This window comes from Passer montanus, unplaced genomic scaffold, assembly GCF_014805655.1.
Source record: "Passer montanus isolate IOZ18808 unplaced genomic scaffold, ASM1480565v1 scaffold23, whole genome shotgun sequence".
Lineage (NCBI taxonomy): Eukaryota > Metazoa > Chordata > Aves > Passeriformes > Passeridae > Passer > Passer montanus.
The window spans coordinates 7,591,810-7,618,935 of NW_024366926.1; the positions used below are offsets into that span (position 1 = coordinate 7,591,810).

The 27,126-nt window shown below is 39.1% G+C and overlaps 1 protein-coding gene across 1 annotated transcript in view; it reads right to left on the reverse strand.

Annotated features, from left to right (window-relative positions):
- Positions 1-966: 966 nt before the first annotated feature.
- Positions 967-27,126, reverse strand: part of TSPAN5 (tetraspanin 5) — an 81,065-nt gene continuing 54,905 nt past the window's right edge. Inside the window, exons 2-8 of the mRNA XM_039710316.1 lie at positions 24,930-24,980; positions 14,064-14,210; positions 12,066-12,236; positions 10,056-10,181; positions 6,975-7,022; positions 6,726-6,842; positions 967-6,177 (exon numbers count right to left, since the gene is read on the reverse strand). Of these exons, the coding sequence (XP_039566250.1) occupies positions 6,112-6,177; positions 6,726-6,842; positions 6,975-7,022; positions 10,056-10,181; positions 12,066-12,236; positions 14,064-14,210; positions 24,930-24,980 (726 nt within the window). The 3' untranslated portion in view covers positions 967-6,111. The remainder of the gene's footprint in view (positions 6,178-6,725; positions 6,843-6,974; positions 7,023-10,055; positions 10,182-12,065; positions 12,237-14,063; positions 14,211-24,929; positions 24,981-27,126) is intronic.

Below are 27,126 nucleotides of genomic sequence, written 5' to 3' on the forward strand. Positions count from 1 at the left end.
TGGAAAAGGTAATTTGTTTTAAAATGGTAACCAGCCTCAACTTCAAGAATCGGTGTACAAGTCTGTTAAGAGTTTGACAGATGGCAGGTAGCCACTCCTAACATCCCTCTCCATCATGAAATTTTTTTTTCAGGTTTGTCACATCTATTAGGCAATGCCCTTGCCTTTTCTTCTTTTTTTGTTAATTTTTGGTCATTCTTTTGTTTGTGTGTCAGTCTGTCCCCAATTTAGATGCTTACTTTGCCAAATAATTTCCATACATTCAGATAAATGTCATATGCCTGAAATATACAAAAGGCATTAGACTTCAGTCTGGATATAGACATGCTTTTAAACTGATCACAGTGCCATTTTGTGTACAAAACCTAGAAATGTTGAAATACTTTTTTTTAAAAAGTCTGCTTCCTCCTCTATCCAAAGTAGCACAAGACATCATTACCCATTTTTACCTGCGCAATAATGTAAGCCAGTTCTCACTACTTCTGTTTAAGGACATGTTGCACTTATTTAAACTTTTGAGAAAGGAGGTGGGAATTTCATTTGTCTAAGTCTTGCAAAGTATCAACTTCTGAACACACCAGTGTGACCAGAATAATTCTGGGGAGAGCACAGTCATTGCAGCCTGAGGAACATCAGCAACCTGTTGGAAAGAAGCAGAGCATGTTCATTAGGCAGAGACTTCAACAACAACTGACAGCAAATAAGGGATCTCTTTATGTGGGGACACGTTCGTCAAGTCTTGGCTTATTATTCACCCAAGGGCAGCTACTGGAGGCATGAGCATGTTTTGTGATTTAATCAGAACATAGTATTCTACAACACATATGTGAGATGGGGATTTACTTCCCCTGTTAGTTTGGAGGAAAGGAGATAGGGATCTTTTCCTGGAGGAACTTTCCATGAATGTATCTTTCTATTGTTTATATTAAGTGCTACATCAAGAGTGCATACACATTCACAACACCATATTTCACACAATTTTATTTATAAAATTGTAATTATCTAACAAATTGCATATAAAATGATTTACTTCAAGTAAATACAGAATACTGCACGACTATTAAAACTATTGTATTGTCCATCATAAGTGTATTAAAACATTCCTAAAAAATGCCTCTATTAAAAAACAAAAACCCAAGAACACAAGTAGCATGACCAAGACCATTTTCAATAGCTTAAAATGAATTACCAGGAAGTTGCATTAACTTCCTAAGGAGACTCCAGTTACATCCATCGAGATCAGCATGTGATACAATACCACAGTCTAATGCTAAAGATGACAAGTAATACATTATGCACCTGATCTATGCTTTTCTCCTAGACTGAAGGGAACCAGTCTGAAATCAGAAAACTAAAGCTCAAGTCAAACTCTACTGGGCATGCAGTTCTGTTATAGCAATACTTTCAATCGGTAAGTGTAGTTGGCTTTTACAATCAATTTTACAACTGATAAAAAAGGAACACAAGAGAATACATTCGTATAAAAAGGAATGATACACAAAGGGTAAATATTGACACCTTGCTGTACACCTTCAGATGAACAAGAGAGAAAGATTCAGCTGGAACTAATCTGGAATACACGTATCAGAAACGGATCTGAGTCACAAACTCACATCCCAATCTTCCCAGAGCTCAAGGTCCATCTCTACTATGTACACAGCATGAACATGAACACACATACAGATGGAGCTTTTTATTAACACACTTATATTGCCAAAACCACAAAAGACAGCTAGCAGTGCTGCCTCGTGTACATTAGTCGTACTTCTTCATATACTGCATGTTAAGGGAGACAGATTTTTTATTTCTTTTTTTCAAGGGGCAGAATTTGGTAGCTAATGGATCAAGATAGTATTATTTCATTTGTTTTAGAGAGTTTCATCACTTGTTAAGAGGTATCTGGAAAAGATTCAGAGAAAAATGAAAAATGGGAGGAACTGGAACATTCAGCAGTGCTTGACACCTTTTGAGGTCTAAAGGTGATCTCCTTCCTAGGTATTTGCAGAACTGCTATTTCAATGCACCCAAGAGACATACACAGCAAGAAGAGAAACAGAATCAAAAATTCAGACAATAGTTTCTGTCGTAACCAACCATATTAACCAAGACCAATTTTAACAAGGGCATCTCTAAAGTAGTAAAAATACAGATTGACGTCCAGGACAGTTCTTATAGCACCATGTTTAATCCTGCCACAAGTGATGGCAATCTCCCATAAATGGTAGGAGGTGCTGCCACCAACTATCCACTTTACAGTCAAATGCTGTTCTAATGCCAAGCAGCAAAGGGAAAAGGCAAGGGAGGCCCTGCCACTAGCCAGGGCTCAAAGGGCTGGCCAGGGCTTCATCTTCCTCAGGGCCAGCCACCCACCCGCAGGGCAGGCACCGAGCACGGGCAGCTGAGGCGCTGCTGCTGCTCCATCAGGGCGAGGGACAGCCCAGACAACCACTCAGGACTCTCTTGGTGGACACCTTTCCTCTCCATAAAACACTTACAGGGTGAAAAGCAGTCATGTGCAAGAATCATTTAATCTGCATGCTACTATTTACATTTCAAACACTATTTACACACCAGAACTACAATGAGCATCTCTCTCAAAGGGGAGAGAAGAAGGCTTTTGGGACAGAGTACACTTGAGCAAGCACCCCCCACAGCTTCAAACTCTAAGGGGCACAATCCAAATTATGGATTTTAAGCAAACAGATCTACTGCTACCAAAATAGACACGAAGAGATGAATCAAACATTTGTCCATTAGGCTATTAATAAAAAATAAAAAAACCCAAACCCAAACAACAGAAAGGCCTGTGAATACAGAGGGTATTTAGAAAGCAGAGAATCAAGGACTGTGATGCCGTCTGGCAGGGCTCAATGGGATATATGGAAATAGCTTTAAAGCCAGTGCTGCTGCTGAGCTACCAGAGTCCTTGTTAGCAACGCCACTACTCCACAGGAATTACCCAGCAAACAGAGCTGTTTCCCACTCCGTAAGCCTGACAACCAATGTCTGAAGAACTACTGCACATTAAAGATAATTAGGCTGATCTCTGAACCCACATGTACCCCACCACCACACCAGGCAGGAAATTGCCATGGAGTCCTAGTGCCTACCACATCTTATTGCTTTAGACACTGAGCCCATGTAGCCAGCAGTTGTGCTTTAGTTGCAGTTCACATGAACTTTTCCAATTTCCTGGAAAAAAGTCTGCTTGTATTTGGCAGGCTTTGACAATAATACATTTCCAAGGCCTCCCACAAGCTTTCACAACTGGACACCTAAGCTGCTGAGTAGCTGTTGATGGTACATTTCTAGGACATATTACCTGATCTGTAGCCAAAAAAATGTGGGATTTAAATGTGTAACAGACAGCTAATCTTAAACATTCAGTGCACATCCATCAAACAATGCAAAAATGAGTAAATAAGTATCTCCTGGGAACAAGGGAGTGAGAAGGATGAACATCCACAGCAATAAAGACAAGCTCTAGAAAATTAAGTTATCTAGTGGTTTTTGTAAGAACAGTCAGTCATTCTGGGATTCAGCAGAAGTGTTGCACATTTGTGTGTAGAAGTGCAAGTTGTGAGAACAAGAATTGCTCAGCTTGGAGCATTTATCCTCCTATCAGTCTGACACTGCCAGCTGCACGGCCAGCAGACTGGAACTCTGAGAACAGCGAGACAAGACAGAAGGCCAATACAGTACAACTGCAGAGATTCAAGTACAAGAATGAAGCCATCTTCAGAAACTCAGAGTAGCAACAGCACTATTCAAGATCAGTGGCAACAAGGAATGTTTCTGTAATTAGGCTTTTTGTTTTCCCTCCAAACCAAAGCCCAGAATCATAATCAAGGCTCTTTGGTGGAGGGGTTATTTCCTCAACCCCATTTCCCTGATTCCTCCCTGCACCATTTTGTCTCAGTGCAGCAACAGTGGTGCTGATCATCTGTCTGTCCTGCCACTATCAGGCAAAATGGCATGTCCCTCTGGGGGAAAACAGCCAACAATTCCTCAAATTGAGGAGTGGCTAAGAAAAACATAACGCTGTGCTGAGGTGGAACCAACTTTATTAAGGACAATGAATTATAATTGCTTTGAAAGGTTTTAAAAACACTCTGAGTCATGGCTGGCCTTTAACAGCAAATACCAAGGGATATGGAGGCTGCCTGATTCAGAGCCAGTCAGTGGGAGTTAACCAGAAGAGGATGAGGTAATGCTCAAAGATGGGAGGACAATGGGTCTGTCTGAGGCATCTGTGAAGCACCAGCGTGCCCATCACCAGGCTTCAGAGGGGAGAAAAACCACAGCCAACCAAAGCACAGGAAGGCAAAATGTGCAAGGGTATATTCATTTATTTAAGTGTCACAGGACCAAAAAGGGCCTTAACAAGTCACCAGATCAGCCTTCTATCTATCCCCCAGAAGAGGGAAGTTTTGAAAGCAATGTGTTCCTCTCTTCTATTCCATATACCTCCTGTTTTAGGAAACTCAACTCAGATAGATGTTACATCCTTGCAAGGAGGTGCTACACATCCTTTGCCACTGTCTGACCAAAGCAGGACTACAGCTTTCAGGACTGGTATGGAGATACTGAGAAGGGTCATAAAACACACTAAATTTATACAAAGTGCAATGAACTATCCAAGCCATGGTCAGATCTTTAACTTCACTATTATTAGTAAAGAACAAATCAGAAGCGCTAAGCTGGATGGAGCCTGATTTAAGTCTTCTCCACTATTTGTGCTTTTTCCTCACATTCTGCTTTCTTGTGTCCAATTCAAAAGGGTCTGTCTTAGCTGATCCTAATAAATGCTTCTATTTTAAGATTTTTATTCTGTGGCTTCAAGAAAGCTCTTTGTTGCCTTTAGAGCAAGAAAAGGAGATATCTCCACAGCATGGATTTGTTCACTGGAGGTAAGCATTTTACTCTGACAAAAACTGTTCTCTCCAACTTCCAAGAGAATGGGAAATGATCTTTCCATAACCACATGCATTTATCAATAAATAAGTTTGGATTAGACTGTATTAAAACATATGCACATATTTAAAGCACTGGAGTGTCACAGATTCTTATTCCACAGCTCATGCAAGTAAAAAGAATTAAAGAAAAGAAAAAAAGAAAGACCAAAGCCCCAGCTAGGAACAGACCAAAGAAATGAGCTTAGCATGAGTATGTCAAAGCATTAATACCAGTGAGATCCCTAAATACATTAGGTTACACTAAATTTCAGAGAAACAAAAGATTTTGCCATATCAGATACATAAATTTTGATTTTTTTTAAGTTAATATATAATTCATTCTTTGAATATTATTCTTCACTTGGACCCAACATCCACACTGCTTTCATACATTTATACAGTTATATTCCATCCTTGCCTTAAGAGACTGATATCCAAAGGTATGGCAGCAACCCTTGTTCGTCAAATATAAAACTCCTTTCCCTTCATACAAGAGTGGAGAAGGAAGAAAGATCTTGACAAAATTAAGCAATTCTCCCTTCTGATTCCAACCTCAAAGTACTACAGCGAGATAGTTGGAAGCTTGCATAAAAATAATTTCCCTTGTTTTAAAAACAATTTTTTTTACTGTACAATAGATGCATAGAAAGTTGCTTCCTGCTTCATGGGTTTAGGCCTGTAGCTATGTTTAGCTGTGAAAACAAGAAGATTGTTCCTTTACAGAGTGGTGAGGAGATAGACCATCTCAGGAATATTTGGCAGCTATCAAAGAGCTCATGGCATGAAGAATAAACAGCATATCCACAGACTACAACAATGCAACTCTGTCTCACTGAATACACCAATTTAAAAAAGTGTCCACTTGTTACTCAAAATCAAGAATACAGTAGAGATTCACGGCTCAACAGCTTTCAAAGTGGTGGTTTATAAGAAAAAAAATTGTCAGTGAGCAGCAGATTTTCAATAGCCCACTCTTCTCTCCCCCACCCCAAAGAAACACAAGTTCACTGCAATATCAGGAACTTAAACTTGAGACTACTTGGGAGAGAAGGCTTCCCTGTCACCCATGTCCATACAGCTTGGTGTCGGAGTGACACACTGGAGGTTTCAGAGGGTTTCAGTTGTCCAGTGTCTTGTTGTGGTTACTTCAGCAGTTTTACCAGCTGGCTCTGACAGCCTCAATGTCACTAACCAAATTCTGGGCTAAGCATATCCCAAATATCTGGAAGAGACAACAGTTTATTCATTTGGAGCATTAGACAACTTTTCACACAGGCAAATTCCTTAGGTTATACACAACTTAGATAAAGAAACAACAGAGGTAGAAATTAAATTAACCCTAAGTGTTGGAAAAAGAAAGAATATTGAAGAACTCCTCTAATCCCAGTATTTTTATGGTGGCACCAGTTTCTAGTTAATTAACAGCTCTAGTCTTGTTTCAAAGCAACCCTAAAGGCTCTCTGCTGCTCATTTAAGCACCACTAGAAACAGTGGGTCTGTACAGACTTGAAAGTCTCCACATAGGGTTAATCTAACAGAGTGTTACTTTCAACCTGCTGAGAGTTGAAAAGAAAAAAATGTATCCCTGTAGATAAAAATTAAATATTCCTTAACACAAAGAAAGCCTCATACGTTTAGTTCCCACTGCTAAAACCCACAAATAGGCAACTGGCACTGCATTTTCCATTCTCATATACAGTTTCCCCCCTCATATATTCACTTTATCTAGTATTCCTCTGTGCAACTCATTCCAGGGAACATGATGTTTACCTGCAGTAATGCTATCCCAATGAATATACCAGCAACTATGGTAAGGTTGTCCTGCAACCATTTCTCAAACTGAGGGACACAGCCTTTAGTGTAGATAACAATCTGCTGATCAACTTCCTGCCAAGGAGAAGAGGGAAAAAGACAGAGATAATTACATTCACTACACCATGAGCAGAACATTCTCCTCTTGCAATAGGATTCAGATCCTTAACATACAACAATTAAAAAGAAGAAAAAAAAAAAGCTTACTGGTTTTTGCCTTGCATCATAGCCACACTGAGTATTAATAACATCTTTCTAGAGGGGGGAGAGAGAGAGAGAGAGAGAAGAGAAGAGAGGCAATCAGTAAAATGTCTCCCAAACACCTTCTCCCAACTCCCTGGAGTTGGTCCTGTATGTAATAAGACAATCACCCAAACCGTGGTTAGCATATTGCTTTAATTAAAAAACCTTCCTCCTTCACTCTGCGCTATTAATTATTTGCAGCAAACAAGAGCATACAGTCAAAAAAATTTTTATCTCTCATGTCAGCAAGCTGGGAAAACCAGTCCTCCACCTGGGTGAACTCCATGTTCCAGATACAAGCATTTAGTAAAGTAAAAGGACTAGGGAACATCTATGGTAAGTGAAAGAACCTTCTGCTGAAACGGTCTTGTCTGTACTAAAAAAATACACCAAGAGTACTGCTGTCATTTTCAGGGTTCAGTCTGTGCAGAAAGAAGAGGCAAAAAGGGGCAGTTCTGTTGCAGAAGCTGCAAGTTCTTTCTGAGTATGTCTCTAGAAATATGTACAGTTCCTTACCAAAAACCTGAAAGAAAAAATAACAGATGGAGTAATGTGTTCTTACTGCTTGCTCTTTCTTATAGGAGCTTGATACCAATGGGAAAGGAGGGGCTTTTCCTACTCCCTTTCCTTTAGTACTCCCAAAGCTTAGGTAATAAAATGGGCTCTGGCAGATTTTCCCTAGTGAACAAGTGCTTCCCATGGGCAGCTGAAGCCGTATTTTTACTTTGTATACAGTTATTTCATAGTTATAAAACAAAGCATGAAACTTTTGGCATCAGCCACAATGGCATCAAAATATTAAGTCACTGACTTAACATATAATGACAGTGAGTAGAAGAAGAAGCACTCAAGAAAGTGAGAAAATCAGCCAATCTTAGCTAGGTGTACCAAACACCACAATTTAATCAAATTGTTGGAAGTTAGAAAGACAAGCAATGTCTTTGGATGGATTTTAAAAAGCAGCCATATAGAAAAAAGTATCTCCTATCAGCATGGAAAGCTCCTCTGTTTCCTCATATTGCAGGATGTCCAACAGGTTGCATTCTGTCAGCTGCCAAAACTGGATTCCCTTAATGGATCTTCAAAATTCAAGCAACTTTTATCTCCTAATGAGATGAAAGCTTCTGTTTCAGGACCTAAGTGCCACAGACTACAAGGATGTAAAAGCACCTAAGATTCTGACAGAGGGATTTTAAGTTTTCTTCCTTGTACTAAATGCATACTTGCTTCATTATTAATGTCTTCTGCCTTTAACCTTGGAATTTGTTAACCAAAAAATGCAATGGAAATAAGTAAGTTTTCTAGACTTGTCTGTACAAGAATTTGGAACACTTCAACCTCCTTAACTACATCAAAATGAACTATTATAGTCAAAATTTGTTTCAAGAAACTTATACTAGCCTGCCTTAAACTTACCACTTCCTGATACAAGCTAAACTAAAAGCAAGGCATCCACGTAACTGTTTGCATCAGTGCAACACTGAAACCTAATTCTAAAAGGGACAAATTTGCTTTCCCACAGAAAAAATCTGAGGTTATCACTGCAACTGAACTAATCACAGCTTGGTTACAATTATTTTATTTGCATGCATGACTTCTAATGTTTTCAGTTTTTAAAGGCCATTAAGGTTGTTTCCTTACAGTGAATGAGATTTATCTTTCAATTTCTGGTTACTGCATCACTATGCTAACAAACTGCATAGCTATTTACACAACTGAGAGAAAGAGAGAACTTCAGAATGGATTATGTATTTATAGGATTACCTTGTACTGCTGTCACTGCTTGGGTTTTATAACAACTGTATTTTTAAAACTGGGTTGTAATGACCTCTGTGTGGGTGGGTGGGCAGATAGGTAAACAGCAGAGGTAAGCATAAGGTAATGTTTGAACCTAACCCACATATTGTTTTAATATCCCATTTAAACATTTTCAGCTATGTTTGTGAGAAAAACTCTAATTACTGTGAAGTCACATTCACTGCAGAGGACCCAGAACCAGCTTGTGCCATTGGCAGTGCCTTATCAGGAGAGGGGGAGAGCAGCAGCCACTGGATGCCAGGAGCAGTGACTGCAATGCATTATTAGCAAGGCACAAAGCACCTGAGGTGCCTTTTGGCAACTTGCCTAACTTCAGTCTGTGTTAGACCAATATATTCAAGGAATTATAAGTCATTCCAGGTGAAGACAAAGCCACAGCTGAATTGCTAGATAATACAAGCACTCAAAGCCAGCTTCTTTCAAGCTATATAAAGTCAAATGCATACAGTGCTAGGCACGTAACAGTTTCCATGCACACACCCATCCCTGTTCCAAGCCTTTCACTGTTAGTGAACTGATTCACTACACTTTACTCTTCTTTATCATATCCATATTAGCAATGCATGGCTCCAACATCTTCCACTTGATGATCCAGAATTATAAATATCTTAAAGGACATGAAAATTTACCTAAAAGCTGCTCCCACAAACAATTTCTGACCTTTCAAGTCTGATTTCAGGTGACTGCAGGACAGGCAGTAATTTTAAAGTTAAAAAAGAGTATGTAAAGATACCCATACCCAACTGAAGATTCTAATGCAAACATGTCAGTTCCTCAGGGCACAGACTGTGTCATTCATTACCATACCTAGCACAAACTGGGTCAAACTGGCTGCAGCTTCAGGACACTGCATTAAATAATGAATAATACCTCCTTTAAAGTGTCTGATCTTAAGGGTTACTGTTCTGATGAATTTCAATTGAAAGCTCAGATCTTTCAATTCATTAAGTGCTTCTCCTTTTTATACTTGCTAAAATTAATATGTATGTTCAGCCAAGCCCATGGTTCTCGCTTTCTAATAAAAGCCACAAACAATGAAGACTTAAGTTATGAGTTTTGCTGACTGCAGAGAAGTTAGTGATTAAGCTGAGCTGCAAGAACAAAAAAAAAATACAGGTTGGTGAGAAGTTAATAATTAGGCTAAATTTCCAGAAATAAAAAGGGAAAATCTTGAAGCGTCACTTATGACTGGAACAGCACACCTCCTCCCTCCAGACCATCACTTACAGCAGGGTCTTTAGTACAGCAAGAGAATGGCACCCCACAGCGCTCTCGGCTCGCGTTGGAATCTGTACAATTGAAGTAAATATTAAGGTTCCAGTCATCAGCTCCAAAAGCCCCACAGCACTGCCACTAGAACAAAAAAAGAAGAGCTTCTTAAGTTTCAGAATGAAAATCTCAGCGTTAGTAACATGCATGGCTGCTGCCAGTTTCCCTCTAGCTTTCAAAACAAAATCTGAGACTCCCACTGCTTTCATTGAAACCGTCTTTTTTTGTTTGGTTGGGGAGTTTTGTAATTTTTTAAAAATACCACTCCAAATGGGTAAGTTGTTCCAAAGCTATCATGTGATTAAAGTTACAAGTTACATTCACACCCTGCTCTGCTTCTCTCTGGAGAAACCCATGGGTGAGCTGATAAGCCTACACAATAGCACAGAGTTGCACAGACCTACAAGATCGGGCCCAAGGGACAGCAGAGTCAAGAGTACAATATTCTGTCCAGTCTAATGAGCCCTGGATTTTCAAAAAAACAAGCTCCAAGGGCTACACTGGTACAGCTACTCCTTTTGCTAGTTTGGGAGAACTTTGCCTGGCTGTACATCAGACAGTGCAAACACACTGTTCCCTGAGAATCACACACTGCACAATGAATATTTTTAGTGAATCCTTCAGAGTAAATATGCCAAAGGCAAGCTTAGTCTGGTGAAACATGTTGAATGCACAAGGAATTGATGTGTTTTGCTGAACATACAAAGAATGTACTGGAGACCAGTGAAACACTGATGGCTTACAGCAAATAAGGAGCTAGACCAACAAACCCATCTATGTCAATTAAAAGAAAAAAAAAAACAAAACACAACCACATTTTTAAAAGCGTTGGAATAGCCATTTTCTCCTTCTAGATGTAGCAGTTCTCTTTGCAATACCTGACACGTTGTCTCTATGCACTATCTCTACTGGTTGAAGAAGTAACTCACTCTCACAACTGCTGCTGCCCCAGCCTACCTGCTGAGTGCTAATGCAGTTAGGAGAGAAAGCCTTGGGAAGTCACTGCAAATTTGCACTGTAGCCTTTGTTTGCATACAAGTGGACCACTACTTTCAGTTTGTGGTGACCTCTGACCTTCTTGCAGAAGATTCAAAACAGAGCAAGGATCCACATCCTGTCACTTACCATTTTCCCCCCAGGCACAGAGAAGCAACTCAAGCATTGAAAGTATTTTAATTGCAGAATGTACAAAAATTAGTAAACATGAATTTAACCAACACTCAGCCATGTTAGCCACACAGTGCCAGAATCAAAGAGGACTCCATCAACACTGGCCAGAACTGAGTACTGGAGAGGGAAGGCAGACCTTATGTGCAAAAGTCAGTGCAAGACTTCTTTACACACACTGATGAATTACAGAGCTTAACCAGCACAAACAGGTGCACCACTGGTTTCACCCTTCCCTCCCCAAGTGCAGATGTGGCATCACTTAGAGGTGTCCTACAAGAACTCTACAACTGCCCCCCTTCATAAGGCTTATTCCATTAAGTCTAATTCAGAAGAAATAAAATTTTAGTTTCATTTGGACCAACTAAATACCTCTGCCACTCTGCAGTGTGGTGCAGTACTTCTAACATTGCTAAAACTACACCAACATTCATCTCAGGACCAAATGAAACTTAGAAAATGAGTAATTTCTTAAACAGATGTGATAGCTTTTACAATAAAATATTTTAACTTTGGTGCATTTGACATATTATAGTATGTCTTCTCTAAGTCTTCAAGAAAAGTCACCCCAAGTCTCCATCTTGTTTTATGCAGTCATACATCAATAAAGCCACTTTACATAGGTGCTGTATATTTGCAGAACTTCTGTAAAAGCAAACATAAATATATTCAAAGGCATTAAACACTTGAATATTTCTGTAGCTCCTTGAAGAAACACAATGGACGGGAAGTAAAATATAAGAGCAGGTATTTCTTAAAAGTAAGCTTTACAAAAAAATAAACATAAAAAAATAAACTTACATATTCCTGTGTGAAGTCTATGAGGTTCTGTAAATCAATGTCATCTCGGTATGCTCTGATGTTGTTGTTTATAAAGAAATACAGCTGGTCCTTTATCCAGTCTTTGAAAACAAATGCTAGAACACCAGCAGTGAGCTCCAGGAAGAAAATAATTCCAAGAAATACAGAGAACTATGAAGAAAATAAAAAAGGCTAAAATTATTTTCCTTTATGACCAAAACTTTTTCAAAGCTTACAATTATATCCAGTGATAAGGTTTATCTGTTTCAGTGCAAGTTCAAGCCACTTTGGCACACAGGAAATTTTAATTTAATAACACACCATTTTTATTGGAGCTGTAGCAGAGAAATCTTAACTCTAGTCTAACAAATTACAAAAATGCTAACAAATGGCCAAACCTTGAACATTTCATTGAGATTTACAAAGAGATCTAAGAGAATTCACTGTAAATTTCAAGACACAGCTAGTCACCACCACATGTAGGGCCCTTGAAAACCGGTCTTAAATTTCAACATAGGCACTTACATTTCAGAAGGCATAAACAACCAATGAAAAATGTGCCAGTAAAGTACTTTCTATGTGACTTTTGCTTTAGATCCTCTCACTGGCAAAGCTTTGCCTAAGCAGACAAAACAGAAATTGGTAACAGCAGAAATTAATTAATGACTAAGTCGGAGCGGAATGTCTATGAAATTACTCACATCCACATTAAATCTAAATGAGGCTGCTATGATTAATGCAAATGCAATGGATGCCAAAGGCATTACTAATGATCCACCACTTTCCCTAAGCATTTCCACTGAGTCTACACTGTTTTAAACCACACAGGGGTCGTGGTATACTGGAAGTCCATCCCCTTTGCAACTCTGCCTTTGAGTTTCACTTTAATGTGCTCTCTGTGTGTGTTCAGATACATTTTTAATTTCTCCTGCAGCTGCTGTATGGGAAGCTATTTCTGGTACAGCAGATGGGTTCATTTTAGGCAAGCTAAGAGAAGCAAGGAAGAAGGAAAAAAAGTGTTACAAGCTGCTTTATAAATGCCTCGAGAACTGTGACTCTCAATTGCCTCCTCCCCTTATACAACATGTCTGTGGGAGCCAAATGTGTCACTTGGAGGTAGTTATTTCACTAGAAGCTTTTTCGTGTATATATTAACAGTTAATGGTTATGAAGACACAACTGTGTCCACAGGCAGTGCTCACTTCTGGAAAGGGGAGTAGGGGAGGAAAGAATCTTCTTTATTATGAATATTCAATTTATCTAAAAGTGAACATGATACTGTTACCTTCATTTTCAAAAGTCACAGGAGGAAGTCTTTCAAAATACAGAAAGCAGCTACTTAGCTGAAGAAGTTCTGCATACTGAGGTCCATTTGTACACCCACAGCTCCTTCCCTAACCAACAATCCAGCCCAGAATTCAAGAAAAATTCCATTTTCTTTCTGCATCCTGGACACATTCTCTTCCCCTTCTCATTCTCAGGCCCCAGCACTGAAAGCAATGAAGCCCCTTCCAGCGAGCTGAAAGGCAGGAACTGAGAGTATCAGCCAGACTGAGGATATTGTAACAGTCCTGTCTCTTCTGAGGGGCCCTTGCACAGCACAAGTCACATGGGCCACATTCACTGCTGCATCTACATCCCTCACATTTCACAGGCAGCTTGTTATGGACTCCAAGTTCAACATACAAATTCTCACAAGAAATTTCTCTCTTTTTGTGACAGGGAAGCAAAATGTTAGGCTACATACATATGAAAATCAGTACTTCCATGTTATGATTTTTACCATCAGTATTTTTGAGCTTTAAAAAACCACAGCCAGTAAGCACCAGAGACTGAAGAGCTGTAACATGTTCAAAGCTAAGTGCCTTCCTGGTATTCTGACACTGGATAACACCTTCCTCTCCAAAATACATTTTAAAAGCTTAACACAGTTAAACAGAACAGACAACATGGCATGCTACATAAATGAGGAATGTGACATTTACAAAAGCTACTTACAAATTTGAGAAGAAAAGTGTTTTCTCGTAAAGCTCCAATGCATCCTGCAAATCCCAAAATGAACATAACTCCTCCTACCACTAGGAAGAGCCAAACAGGATCAAAGCCTCCCAGGTCAGTGATGGAGGAGATATTGGACAGCACTCCCTGAGAAAGAGACAATGACAAGGGATAAAAAGGTAGTTCAGCTTTCTGTTGTACAAATTCTACCTGCATTTTTCTTCCTAAAAAAAGAAGACTACAGAAAAATAAATGTTCTGCAGTACAGCAATTAAGAAAATCTTTGTATCCCAAAAGAGATAAAAAGTGCAATTATGTGCAATATTTCTGAATCAACATGTGAATGAGTAACAATGTTCTTGAAGAATTCTCTGTGAGAAACCCACAGGGCATTTTCTGCTTATGTAGCTATAAGAAGTAGTGTGCCAGAAACTCAGAACAAAACTTAACTCTTATTACCCGTGCTGAGACACATTTTATGTATCACATACTTCATCTATGTAAACACACAGTTACATGTTATATAGAAAAGATATTAAAAGCAATAAAGCCACCTTGAATTTAGCATTTATTCTCAGTATTTACAGCAATTGTCAGAAATTAGAAGTGAGTTCCTAGGTTGCAGTATCTTGCCACAAAAGTTTTTCAACAAATTTTGACAAACTACATAATCTGGCCAATTCAACTTCAGGCATCTACAGTGCCAAAACCTCATTCTAGAAATAAAGTATGGCTACTGACTAATTAGCTAGCAGGAAGAATTTCAAAATATCAAAGTCTCTTAGTACAATGAAAGACAATTTAAGAACTTGTCTTGGGACATGGTTTACACTAACTTAGAATAGACTTATCATATGTTAGACCACATATGCTGTGTTTTAGATATGACAGTCAGCACAGTCTGCTTGTAATGCCATTTCTGCCTTGGAAGCAAAGCTTGGGTTGCGACATCAGTAATCCTGAGGAACTATTTTAATTTTTTGAACACATTTTAGGCAGAGTTTGGCTGATGTTGAACAGATGGGTCGTATCAAGAAGCAAGTACAAAGTTTACCCTATTCCAGTGAATTTGCACAGGAACAATTACAGTTTCCTAAGGCTTTTCAGCAGAAAAATAATGCTGAAGTGTCACTATTTCTTCATTCCCCTCTCCAGTGCTGTAGGTCAATGCAAAGCACACTGCTGTGTTTCCTCACAGAAGCCTGAACTCGGGCTGAGTGCTTTGGACTACTGCTTCCTCTAACTCCTGCACGATGCCGTGGCTTGAGAAGCAGCAACAGAGATCTCTACATCTTCAGCTCCTTATATGCAAAACTCCAGTTCATCCTTTTTCTTATTTCTGTTCACACCCCTTTGTTTCTTTGAAATAGTGCCAAAGCAGCAAGAGGATGTTACCACAACCTCATTTCCAGAAGTTTAAATGAACATTGATAATGATGATTGCTCATAACTGTGGCTTTAGACCTGTGATTTTATACACACACACACACACACACTCATTTTGGACCACGTAAAACACATCAATTTTCATATAATCAATACCTCTAACACATTACTTCATGTAGCTTGCAACCACTTTCATAGAGTTTCCCAAGCAAAACTTGAGCAAGGAGTAAATGAAAACAGTACTCAAAGCCTTTAATTCTGCAGACAAGGACACAGTAAATAAAATATATATGTAAATTTCACCAGTGCACACATCAAGAAGCCTTAGAAAAGGCCAAAACCCAAAGAAAAATCTGACTAAAACCCAATCCTAAAATACAAACAATAATTCAACAACACTAATAACATTCTCAAAGTATATTCTGTTCCCTCCTACTAGAGAAGGCTGTTGCCTGAGAGGGATGAAAAAAAAGAAAAAATCACATTCATCACTTTCCTCCTACATCACATATAGTACTAGCCTTACTGACATTCATTAAAAAGGAAAAAAAGAGATATAAGGAACAAAGTAACACGACTCAAAGCCAGCACTGCTATCAAAGCAGAGCAGTTGGCCCGTCCCTTTTTCTGGTGCCATCTCAGTGAAGAGATGATACACACCAAGATTAAATGAACACTTACCTATCATTAACATCATTAACACTTACATCAACTTGTGCAAAAGTTTTTCCACTACTTTTGTTTCATTACATTTGTTATAGAAAAGAAATCCAAGCCACCTTTCTGGCTAAGAATAACAAGCAATATAAACAGGATAATCCAGCAACACAAGTCAACTGAAAAAACCAAGGCCTTGGCCCTACACAAGTCAAGAAGCAAGAGCTCTGCCTCAAGGGGAAAAACAACTACTAAAATTATTTCTTCACCAAGTTTTAAATGCCTTTCCTCTGTGTACATAGTTAACATAAAATAAGAATAAATTCTGCCCTAAAGCAAGCACTACTACTCTTTTCTTTTAACATTAGCTGATTTCGGAATTAACGGACTGTGGTGTAGTAGAGTGAAAAAAAATAGTCATTGGAGAATGGATGTTACCTTTGTTATTACGTGTATTTACTTTTTTAAAAAATCAAAAAACTATTAAGATTTAAGTCTCTCTTCATAAGATACTTTGTCTTTCCTTAAAAACAAAGCAAACAAAATCAAATAAATCAACAAAAGAAACTCAAAGCAAATTACTACACTAAATCAACTTCTTTCCATATGAAAGTAGTCAAGTTCAAACAAAAAGAAATCCAAGTAAAATTCAGCATTTGTGGACAATACTGTTAGAGAAGACAGTCATAATACAAAAGTGGTAGCAAGAAACACACCACTTTGCATTTTGTCACAGTCACATTAAATTCAATAGCAGTAAAATTTATTGAGCCAGTTTTGTACTGTTTTTTCCAATCCTACCCTTGTTCCCTTTACTTGATTTCCTAGAACTGCCAGGCTCTTAGCAGCCTGTAATGCCACATGTTGGCTGGCCACTCCTCAGGGTAGCTGTGTTCCAACAAAAACTGCATAGATCAACACAGGCTTTATCTGCCATTGTTTGCTGTCCTTGGAAAGCACCTTTATGTGCATCTGTTGCTAGTCCACATATGGCAATCATAAGCCTAACTTGGATAAATCCCAAATAACACATCCTGACAATGCAAAGCACATACTGCTTAATTCTTGTTTTACTCCATATGCTCTCTGCATATGAACCACAATTTATCAGTATTCTATAGAGACATCTCAGGATACACAATCTTCAGAGAGGTTTTGTCAATAAAACAATAGCTGGCAGTGGGAATGAGAAATACAGACAATGCTCTGTGATTACAGCTCGAGGTACACAGAAGTAGTCTGATAGAAGATTACTGCTTCCTGCTTAGAATACAATTTTCCAGTCCTATACTCCAGACACTTACAAATAAGCTCTGAAGATGCACCAGTGCAATACCCTGAAGAAAAGCATATTTTGCTTCAAGCAGCAAGGCAACAACTGGGGAATAATATCTCACTTTATATCGTTAAGAAGATCTAAATGTACAGTCCTCTAGGCACATACTCTTCCTATCCACTGCAAGTTTCTATAATGCCCACTACACCTACTACCACAATTTTTTTTCCTTTTTTTGGCTGCAACAGCTACTCCTGGGAAAAGTTTGACACAGATGTACAAACATCTGGTAGTGACCAATTCTGTCTTCAACCCATCTTTAGCAGAAGGAAACATTTCCAGAGGTGCTTGAGCAGAGGATCAGTAATCTCATATTCTAACACTGCACCCTCCACAACGGGCTCTGAATCCTCAGGCTGAGCAGTCATGGAATATATGGTGACTGCCCACTTCTCTCATGCATCAATACAAGACCTAAACCTGTAAATAACTTTAAAGTAAGGCTTTCTACAAGTGCAAGGTATTTTTCGTCAACAACATTCCTGCAGTTGTACAACCACAGTTGTTAAATTGTTGCAAGTAGTCTGATACTTTAATATCTAAAAGGAGGAGCAATTTTTTCCTCTAGACCTATTCCCAATTTGAAGTATGGTTATTTTTGAGGTACACACACAATACTTCCTCAGTAGTTTAGGCATGTGTGTAATCTGTATTGGCAGGAAATGCTTTATTTGTACAAAGCTACACACTCAAGTAATTTACTTCTCACTATGGTGTCCACTCAGGGTTCTGCTGTAGTCCCATGAGGAGAGCCAGCAGGACATGTTCCCTGGCTGATCTCCAGCTCATCTGTTGGCTCTGTTCCTCCACCCTCTATAGTCTGTTGTACATTACAGTCCATGAGTGGCTATTTAATATTTTAATCCAACACAAGCCAAAATTTGTTTGGTGTACTGAAACAACAAAAGCATCATCCATAAGTGAACTAAAATAAGCAACAGTAAAGTTGCTTTATATATGAAATGTACTTCAATCATTAGGATACAATGATGGAACAGGAAAGACTGACCCCACATTTTCACCTCACCCAAATTCAGGAGAAGGCAAATGAAATGGTTAGGACTTGGCTCTTCTCTTCAACACAAGGGTGCATTGCACCCACAAGGAAATGTGAGACAACCAAGCCAGGCAGAAAAAACTCCTGCAAAACTGGAATCTTCTCCTCCTAGTATGTGAGCACAGGTAGGAAAAAAGTCTGAGAGATGCCCGAGAGGTCCTCATGTCATGTTTTCTTCATGGCAAGAGCACTCCACACTACAAGCAGGATCTCACATACAGCTCAAAGGAGAACCAGGCAAAGGGAAAATGCTGGTCTTGAACACGGAAGCTCATGAATGCCCCTCCGGATGTTATAGCACAATAATTAAGATAAAGGCACAATAGTTTGCCTTTATCCCATCAGTAAAGAATAAGGAAGCAACAGTTTCATACAAAAGCAGTAAGGGTGCACACCTCACCCCTTCTCCATCTTGTAGTCTTTAAGATTATCAGAACAGCTTGTACCACTCTCCAGAGACAGACCCGACTCCAGCTCCTGCCTTTGGTGCGCATCTACATTAATATTTCAGGTCAGATTCAGCAGTCCTTTTGAAGTGACCACACACAAGCTGTGCTTCAGCTCACACCTGAACAATCTCAGAGCACACATTTAGCAGTAACAGTCCTCACAGGCTGAGCCCAAAGCCAGACACGTCTTGGCTGCAGCAGTGATCCAGTGTTGTCACACCTACACAATCTGATGCGTTCCTGGGTTCCTAAGGGAGTCATAAGTGACACAAACCAGTGACATTTCCAGAACAGCATTGCTCTAACATGCACAGTTGCAAACTGCAGGACAAGGGAGAATGGCTCCAACTGAAAGCACTCCAGGCAGCAGCAATTCTGAAAAGCTGACCCAGTAATGAAAATTCAAGGCATAATGAGTCAGAGACAACTTAGAAGAATCATCAGCCTAAGAAACAAAGAGGTAATATAATGAGTGTATATGGAATTTGGCCCACAGGATGCATGTAAAGGGAACTCAACACAACAGGAGGATGGGAGAAATCCACTATTTCTTATTTTCTGTTTCCTCCAAGATGGGGAAAAAAACCCAAAAACTTCTCTGCTGCAATATCTCATTACTGGGAGGACAAAACAAAAACAAAACAAACCAAACCAAACAAGCAACAAACAAACAAAATAGCACCCCACACCGTACATCCAAGAAATGCAGGAGATCAGAAAAAGATACATCAGTACAAGATCTTCTGAAACATCCATTTCTGCAAACAAAGGTTTAGCCTTTTCACAGGCTTGTCTGCGGGACATAGAATTACTGGCAAACAGTAACATCTGGGAGGTGATGGTAAATAAAAGTATTTTCAAATGCATGATTTTAAAACATTAAAAAATGTTTCTCTGCTTTGTTAGTCATAAACTCCATGCAGTTCCTCCATGCTGCACATCTGAATGAACACAGGGAACAGAACAATACTCATTGAAATGTGCCAAATTAATTCTACTCCAGAATTTTGTGTCTGCAAGCAAGAAACTAGGTGGGGGATGTTTACAAATCTTATTTCTTTGATTTTTGTTGGTTTTGCATTTCCCACAGCAAACAGTAATAGCAGCAGAACTTTATTTTTCAAGTGTCTAACGGAGAAGAACTAGTCTAACTTTCTTGTGCTGACACAGCAGAGATCAAAAGCATAATACACATACAAGATACAGAATAACTGGCATAAATACATACAAGATACAGATTTTTAGACTTTCCAGGATTAATGACTATAAAGTATTGGAACACTAGTAAATCATTTAAGAGCCTGCCTGGTTAGATTATGCATCTCTATGTACTGAAATTTAAATGAAGTGTAATAGTGGATCCCCTCCTCTCTTCTCCAGTCCTATAAAACCCACACACAGCCTTGTCTTAGAGGCAAGATAGAGGCTTTGGGTATCCTTCAGCCTATAAGAAACATAGGATATGTGCAGGTTCCTTGTTGGCAATAATTTTTGGAAGAACCGTGTGATAGACATGTACGCACAACAATTATGGAGTGACTCGTGCATCACTCCTTCCTGCTGTCAGCTACTCACTGGGACAGTAAGAGAAGTGAGAATTTTTTTCTTTAAAACAACTTTAGTTTTCACTTCATGGCAAGGAGAGATAGGTTTGATCTAACAAATTGTGATTATTTCCATGTACAGAGTTTAGCTTGTCCAAGAACACTAAAGCAGACATAAATCACCTTAGACAAGCAGAAGTCTATCTTAAAACTTCAGATCCAGATTTAGAGCTCCTACTCACTAAGAACACCATGCTGGCACCCAGAGATACCATACCGGTATTCCAAACTGCACACAACTTCTGAGCTGAAGCAACTTATTGTTAATGCTGATTTAACTGGAAAACCTGAGAAGCCAAACTCATGAGCATGATCAGCTTCTTCCACTTCTCCCTCTTCATTTCAGTCAGCTTCATACACAAATGAAATTTAATCAACAAAATTTGAAATATTTCTTCTCTACTTCAGTTTATCTTACTTTTGCTACCTTCTAATTAAGAGTTTACCCCAAATCACAATGCTTTCCTTCTAAAAAGTCCCTCTCCATGGACAATCTCATAAGGTCTCAGAAGACATAACAGCAATTCATTACTTAAGCTCACTGCTCTTGAACATAAATCTCCTGCAGGTAGCCAGGAAGCTTATTTTCCCAAGCACCTCAATATCTAATACACACAACCAAGGAGGGAAATCGACATTTTGTACAAGTCTAGTTTGTTTTTAAAGAGTCACCAGAAGACATGACTTGAAGTGGTTAAGAAAAACAACTAAATATAAACATTTTCCCCTGCTGCTGAGCAAAAGTGCTGTAAGTTGCTGAGGTTTCACACAGACTTTTTGTATGCTAACAATGTTCATGTCACTGCTGGGGGGAGGAGGGTGGAAATCGGCTGCCATGGATGAACTATTTAATGGTACAAGCCCAAGCCTGGCATGCCCGAAAACACTGTGAGACTGTGACCTATACAGTGCCACCATGTATAGACAGCTTTATTCATCCCCAGAGCTTATTGCCCCCACCCCCAGCTCTCTTTCAGGTTCATGGCTCAGAATGCTAATTGCCCAGCTTTTGTCTAGGGCTGGCTCACTGGCTGTCAAGCCAATTCTATTGCCTACTTGACAAATGAGCTCTTTTGCCTCCCTGCAAAGGCCTTAAGGAAGGCCACAAGACTGGATATTGTGCTTTTCTTCTTCACAAGAAAGTTTAAAGGGAAGAATTCAAGCCAACTTAGCAAAAAAAGAGAAATTAGGCACCAAGTCCACAAATCTGTCCCAAATTTGTTTTAAACAGCAGCCAATAAGACTCCTGTGAAGTCTGGATTATTTTTTTACACCCTACAGTTTTAATGTGACATGGAACACTATCTTTTTACCTTTGAAAGATTCTGTGAAGCAACAAAAGTATATACAAGTTGATGGCAGGCTATAAAACCACACAGCTAAATATAAAGCCACACAATTTAAAACAGAAGGTAATCAAAATCCTCCCCACCACCAAATGAAGTTTACAGCAGAAGTCCTGAAGACTTACTCCTGCAAAAAACCCTTACAGATTTACACATTACGCAACAGCAGTGTCAAGTTCAAATCTGATAAAGTCAAATTCACTGGGACAGCAGCAAATCTTCACAGAATGGCTGAAGTCATCTGGCCACCTAGCTCTGGCTGCACAGAATCATGTCCTGATTGCTTTGGATCCTCTCTGGACAAACTGTGCCAGTACTCAGTCATCCTCACATTATAAAAAAAGGTGCTCCCTGATATTCAGGAGAAACACCACTCATGTTTCATTTTGTGCCCATTGCCTTTGTCACTGGGCACCACTGAAAGCAGGCTGGCTCCATTCTCTTTGTTTTCTTCCTTCAGGTACTTCCATACACTAAGATTCCCCGAGCCTACTCTTCCCTGGACTGAACAGTCTTAGCTCTCTCAGCCTTTCCCTGTAGGAGAACAGCTCCTGTACGTTAATCATCTCCTCAGCCCTTTGCTGAATTCTCCAGTATCAGCATCCCTCTTAGACTGGGGAGCCCAGAACTGGCCTAAGTGTGGCCCCACCCGTGCTGAAGAGAGGGGAAGAATTCCCTTCCTCAACTATTGGCAAAATTCCTTGTACAGCCCAGGACACATTGGCCTTCTTTGTCACAAGGACACAGTGCTGGCTCATGGTTTGACTGTGTACACCAGTTCCTCCTCTGACAAGCTGCTTTTTTGTCCTACAGTGCACCATTCCAACAGCCCATAATGCTTAAGGGATATCCATCCTAGCCTTAGGCAAGCAGCCTAGCTAGAGAAGTGCTTTTCAGTTCTGTTACAGATCTCTCAAGCCCTGGGCTTCACCTCCTTCGCTTTCATCTTCAACTCCTCATCAGCAGTAAGAAAACTCTGTCTGGGATCTAACTGATCTGTCCCCCACTAAATAACACAGGGCCTATGAATACCTGGAAGGAACTTGATCCTGCTGACAGCAGCTTTTGGCCACTGCCTCTCCTCTAAAGAGCTGAGTGAAATAAAAGACTACAATTAGTTTGACACGAGTCAGTTTTTTCACAGTTCTTCTACCAAACTCAAATTTGTCTGTGCTCAAGAGCTCTGCACTTCAGCTATACCTATACAGCATTTTGATTGCTACAGCCATGAACTGCAACACTCCATACTAAGCACTTCAGAATAAAACACTTAAAGAAGCTGGGGAAATGTGATCATTTTTCAAGATAAAAACCATGCTTTAAACCTATAAACAGTATTTTATTTTACTTGTTAGTATAGAAAGAAACCTAAAAAACCTACTACATGTGGAGCCTGAGTTAATGCATATTAAACTGTGGTGGTTTTATTTGCTTGTCTTAAAACAACATGGCAGTCTCTCCCACTTTCAGAATCTGATTAAAAATGGTTTAAGATTACTTGATAACAGACATACAAGTCTCACATAAAAACAAGAGCTTTGGCTTCTGGCTATTAGCAATTATGAATTGAATGCATTTTCCCTAGGAAAGGGTACATACTTTCCCACACAGAAAATATGTAAACCCTAACAAACCAGAACACTTTCTAGCTGTTAAGACTGGCATACTTTAGACTTCAAACACTATAGTTGTTTTCCCTTTATCTGTTCTTTCACTCTAAAGAGGAATCATTTGTGTTACCAACTGAAATGATACAAAAATGTTCAAATCTCTTCTGTAAAGCAACTCTCTGGAGCTTAGACATAGGCACAAGCTCTAAGAGTACGTTCAGAGTATTAAATAAAACATGTTTTTCCACCTTTGCTGAATAAAAAAGTCACAGTACGCGTTTCTAAGCCTATCTGTGCTATCCAACCTCAGTATCATATGGCATGCAAATATACATACACATCTATACAGGTGTACATAGTGTGCAGTAATTAACATCCCATTACTGTTTGTGACGATCTCCTTCACAAGGAGCACACACAGAGCAATTAGAAGGTAAGTTAACACCTCAAAATTTGTTCTGAATTTTTTAGAGGCAGAACTCTTGAGCTTCCAAATCTGTTATTTGTTCTGCTGCAAGCACCAGCTATTATGCCTTAAGATCAATTTATAACTTACTCAGTGTTCTCCATTAAAAGAAAAAAACTTATTATACAACTAAATAATACAGCACTGTCAACAGCCAGGTTTTATTATTTTTAGTCTTTTAAATAAAGAAGAAAAGGAAATACAGGCCTTAATTTCAGCTGTTGTCTTTCAGCAAGCCAAACTCTTCATCCAGTAACCCAAGACATACTGACTAGTTTAGTAAATTATGCCTTGACATTTTATCTCCTTCCCAATTTCTGCAGCGAGCAAACTAAAAATTAGGCTCTGGTTCAGAAATGTTTTCTGTTTCCCTGCCTGCTCACTCCACACACACATACTTCCCATTTCAAAGCTGATTTTAGAGTCTGGCAACAAAGGGTGTTCTAGTGGCCAATTTCATTTACAAAAGAAAAAACAGTTATTCTGCCTCAGGTTTGCACTGATTTTCAGGGCTCATCTTGATTTTCAGTGTTTTGGGTTTGTTTTTTTAAGAGGAACAGCAATTAACATGCTATGTTAAGGCAAATCCCAGTTGGGTATTTTTCAGGAAGCTGCCTTCTAAGACATGTAGGCTCCCCCTCCCTTCCTGGGAACACACTGCCCATACTGCCCCAGCAGGGTGTTCTGCTATCTGAGCTGCAGCGCAAGGATTGGGATGATTGGTTTATGGGCAAGTGTCAGTCACCAATTCTTGCCAAGGTATTCTTGGGAAAGATTGCAACCATGTTCCTCTAAGTGACCCAAGCTAAGGGTTGTATTTGACAGAGAGGCTTGATTTTGTTCCCATAGAAACTGTGTGTGAACACAAAATATGCAGCATATTACTGTTTCAATATGTCATCAGAAAACAAGAGATAAGGAGGAAAAACAAAGTTTGGTACTATATTCAACTTACCTTTTCATTCCATGCCCACAATCCAATCCCAAGAAATGCTATGCCAAGGAACTAAAGGAAAATGGAAAAAAAAGAGCAGGAATTAGAAATCTGTTGTGGTTTTTGTCTGTTGTTTTTTTTTTAGAGACACATATTGACTCATCCACTCTGTTGGATAATAATTTTATCAGGACTGAGGGGCGCTCAGTGAGAGTTTTACAATATGTTTTACAATTCAAATACTTCCAGCTGAAGAATTTAAAACTCGCAGAACTCGGGGATGTCCCACACAGGAACAGTAGGTGCAACAGCTGTCACTTCATCAGTACTGACCAGGCAAGGTTCTTTTTGAGTTTATAGGACTCAAAGGAAACTCCCTAGTCAAACAACACTTTTGTTTGCTATTTTACTATTGCATCACCACTGTCTGCACAAAGCAATTGCCTTCTCTGTGCTCTCAAGTAAAAAAGTGATTTTAAAAAATCCTAAATACACATTTATTATCAGTTTTAGCAATGCTGTCCATATAAAATAACCTATCATTTCTGAGGGGAAAAAATAAATAATACTGGTCTGAAAGACTAAGAATTTTTAAAAGCCCTGCAGGTAATATTTGATAACTTTTCTGATACTGACTGTTTCATAAGGGAAGATCCATCTCCTTTCTCCCCCAAGGGATTCAACAGCATCAAGCTCAAGAGATGGTTTTCCCCCATGATGAAAAATGGAACACCATCTTTGATTTTGTTACATCCATGTTCTCCATTCCACTGAATAATTTAAAATGCGTAATTTCCCTCCAAATCTACAGGGATGCCATACAAAATCTACATTAATGATCAGTGAAACAAGCAAAACAGGCAGAATAAGCACTCCATCTCCCAACATGATTAGTGCATATTTGGCACAATACAGTATCAATCACGTAAAATGTTTTAAAAACATTTAGTAGATGTCTGAGAACATCTCTAAATGTCCATCTGTCCAACTTGCATATCTGATTTTAAAAGTGCCAACTAAAAAAAAAGAAAATTTTCACTGTAGTTTCAGGGCATGCAGTAGAATGTTGCTCAAACATAAAACTGATTTTCTTTGCCATTTCTCCACACTGCAGTGTACAGACTTATTTTGGCACATTTACCCTGTCTCTTAAGATCTGTGTAAACAGTGAAGAATCCTAGAGATTTCTCTTTTGCAAAGAGAACAAACTTTTGTTCTCTTTGCAAAAGAGAAATCTCTAGGATTCTGTTTTTCTGTTGAAAAGTGGGAGGAGGCAGGAATATAAACTTTAAAACCTTTTCCAGAAGTGATTTCAACAGTTTCAAACAAAGACTCCTTCCCTACAAGCACTTTTTTGGAGGGGGGAATTTTAGCTTTGTATTACAAAGATAACTGTAACTCATTATCAAGCGAAATACCCTTGCTACAATGCCCTGAAGTTCCCAAACAACCCTTGCATTTCTGTAACTTTCTCCTCCAAGTGCGCTGTGCCAGCTACCCAAAGGACCATGCATACTGGGAATGAAACTTTTCCGACTTGAAGAGTCATGACTGTAAATTTGAACAATACTAGAAGTCAGCATTCTTCAAAGAAAATTGTTACAGGATTGGCTGCATTTTAACAAAAGATAAATGGAATTTTTTCTTAGATAGAAAGCAGGACTGCAGATCAAGAAAATCTTATTTCAACAGCCTTAATTATTTATAAAGTACAAGATGTGGATTTGAGTCAGTACAGCCTCTTCTAATACACCACAAAGAAAGCTAAAAAAAGGTCATCTTACCTGTATCAAAACTGCTTTTTTATGGTTATAAAGCTTGCCAAAAGATTACACACAATCTTCCTGACTGCAGTGATTATTTGAAACTTGAGATAAAGCTGTTCAAGTTTCCCTCTCAGACAAATGCAGCTTTTTTTTGCAGTAACAGGCTCCTTTCCTTCTTTCTTACACAGCCAAAGGCACCACAGGTGAAGGAATGGGGCTGGGGGGCAGGGGGAAGTGATATATTACAAATATCCATAAGTTACATTTGGAACTAGAAAATTGTTATTTGTAAAGGGGCAAAAAACATTATGTTTTGTGAACAGGTTAATATGGTTGTGAACAGAACAAGCATGGAAAACTAGAACAGAAGTATTTGATCAGTGCATATGAGTGTAACTTTACATTCATACAAATCAGCTGCAGGTCTGGCCCAGCTTCACTGACTTTATATA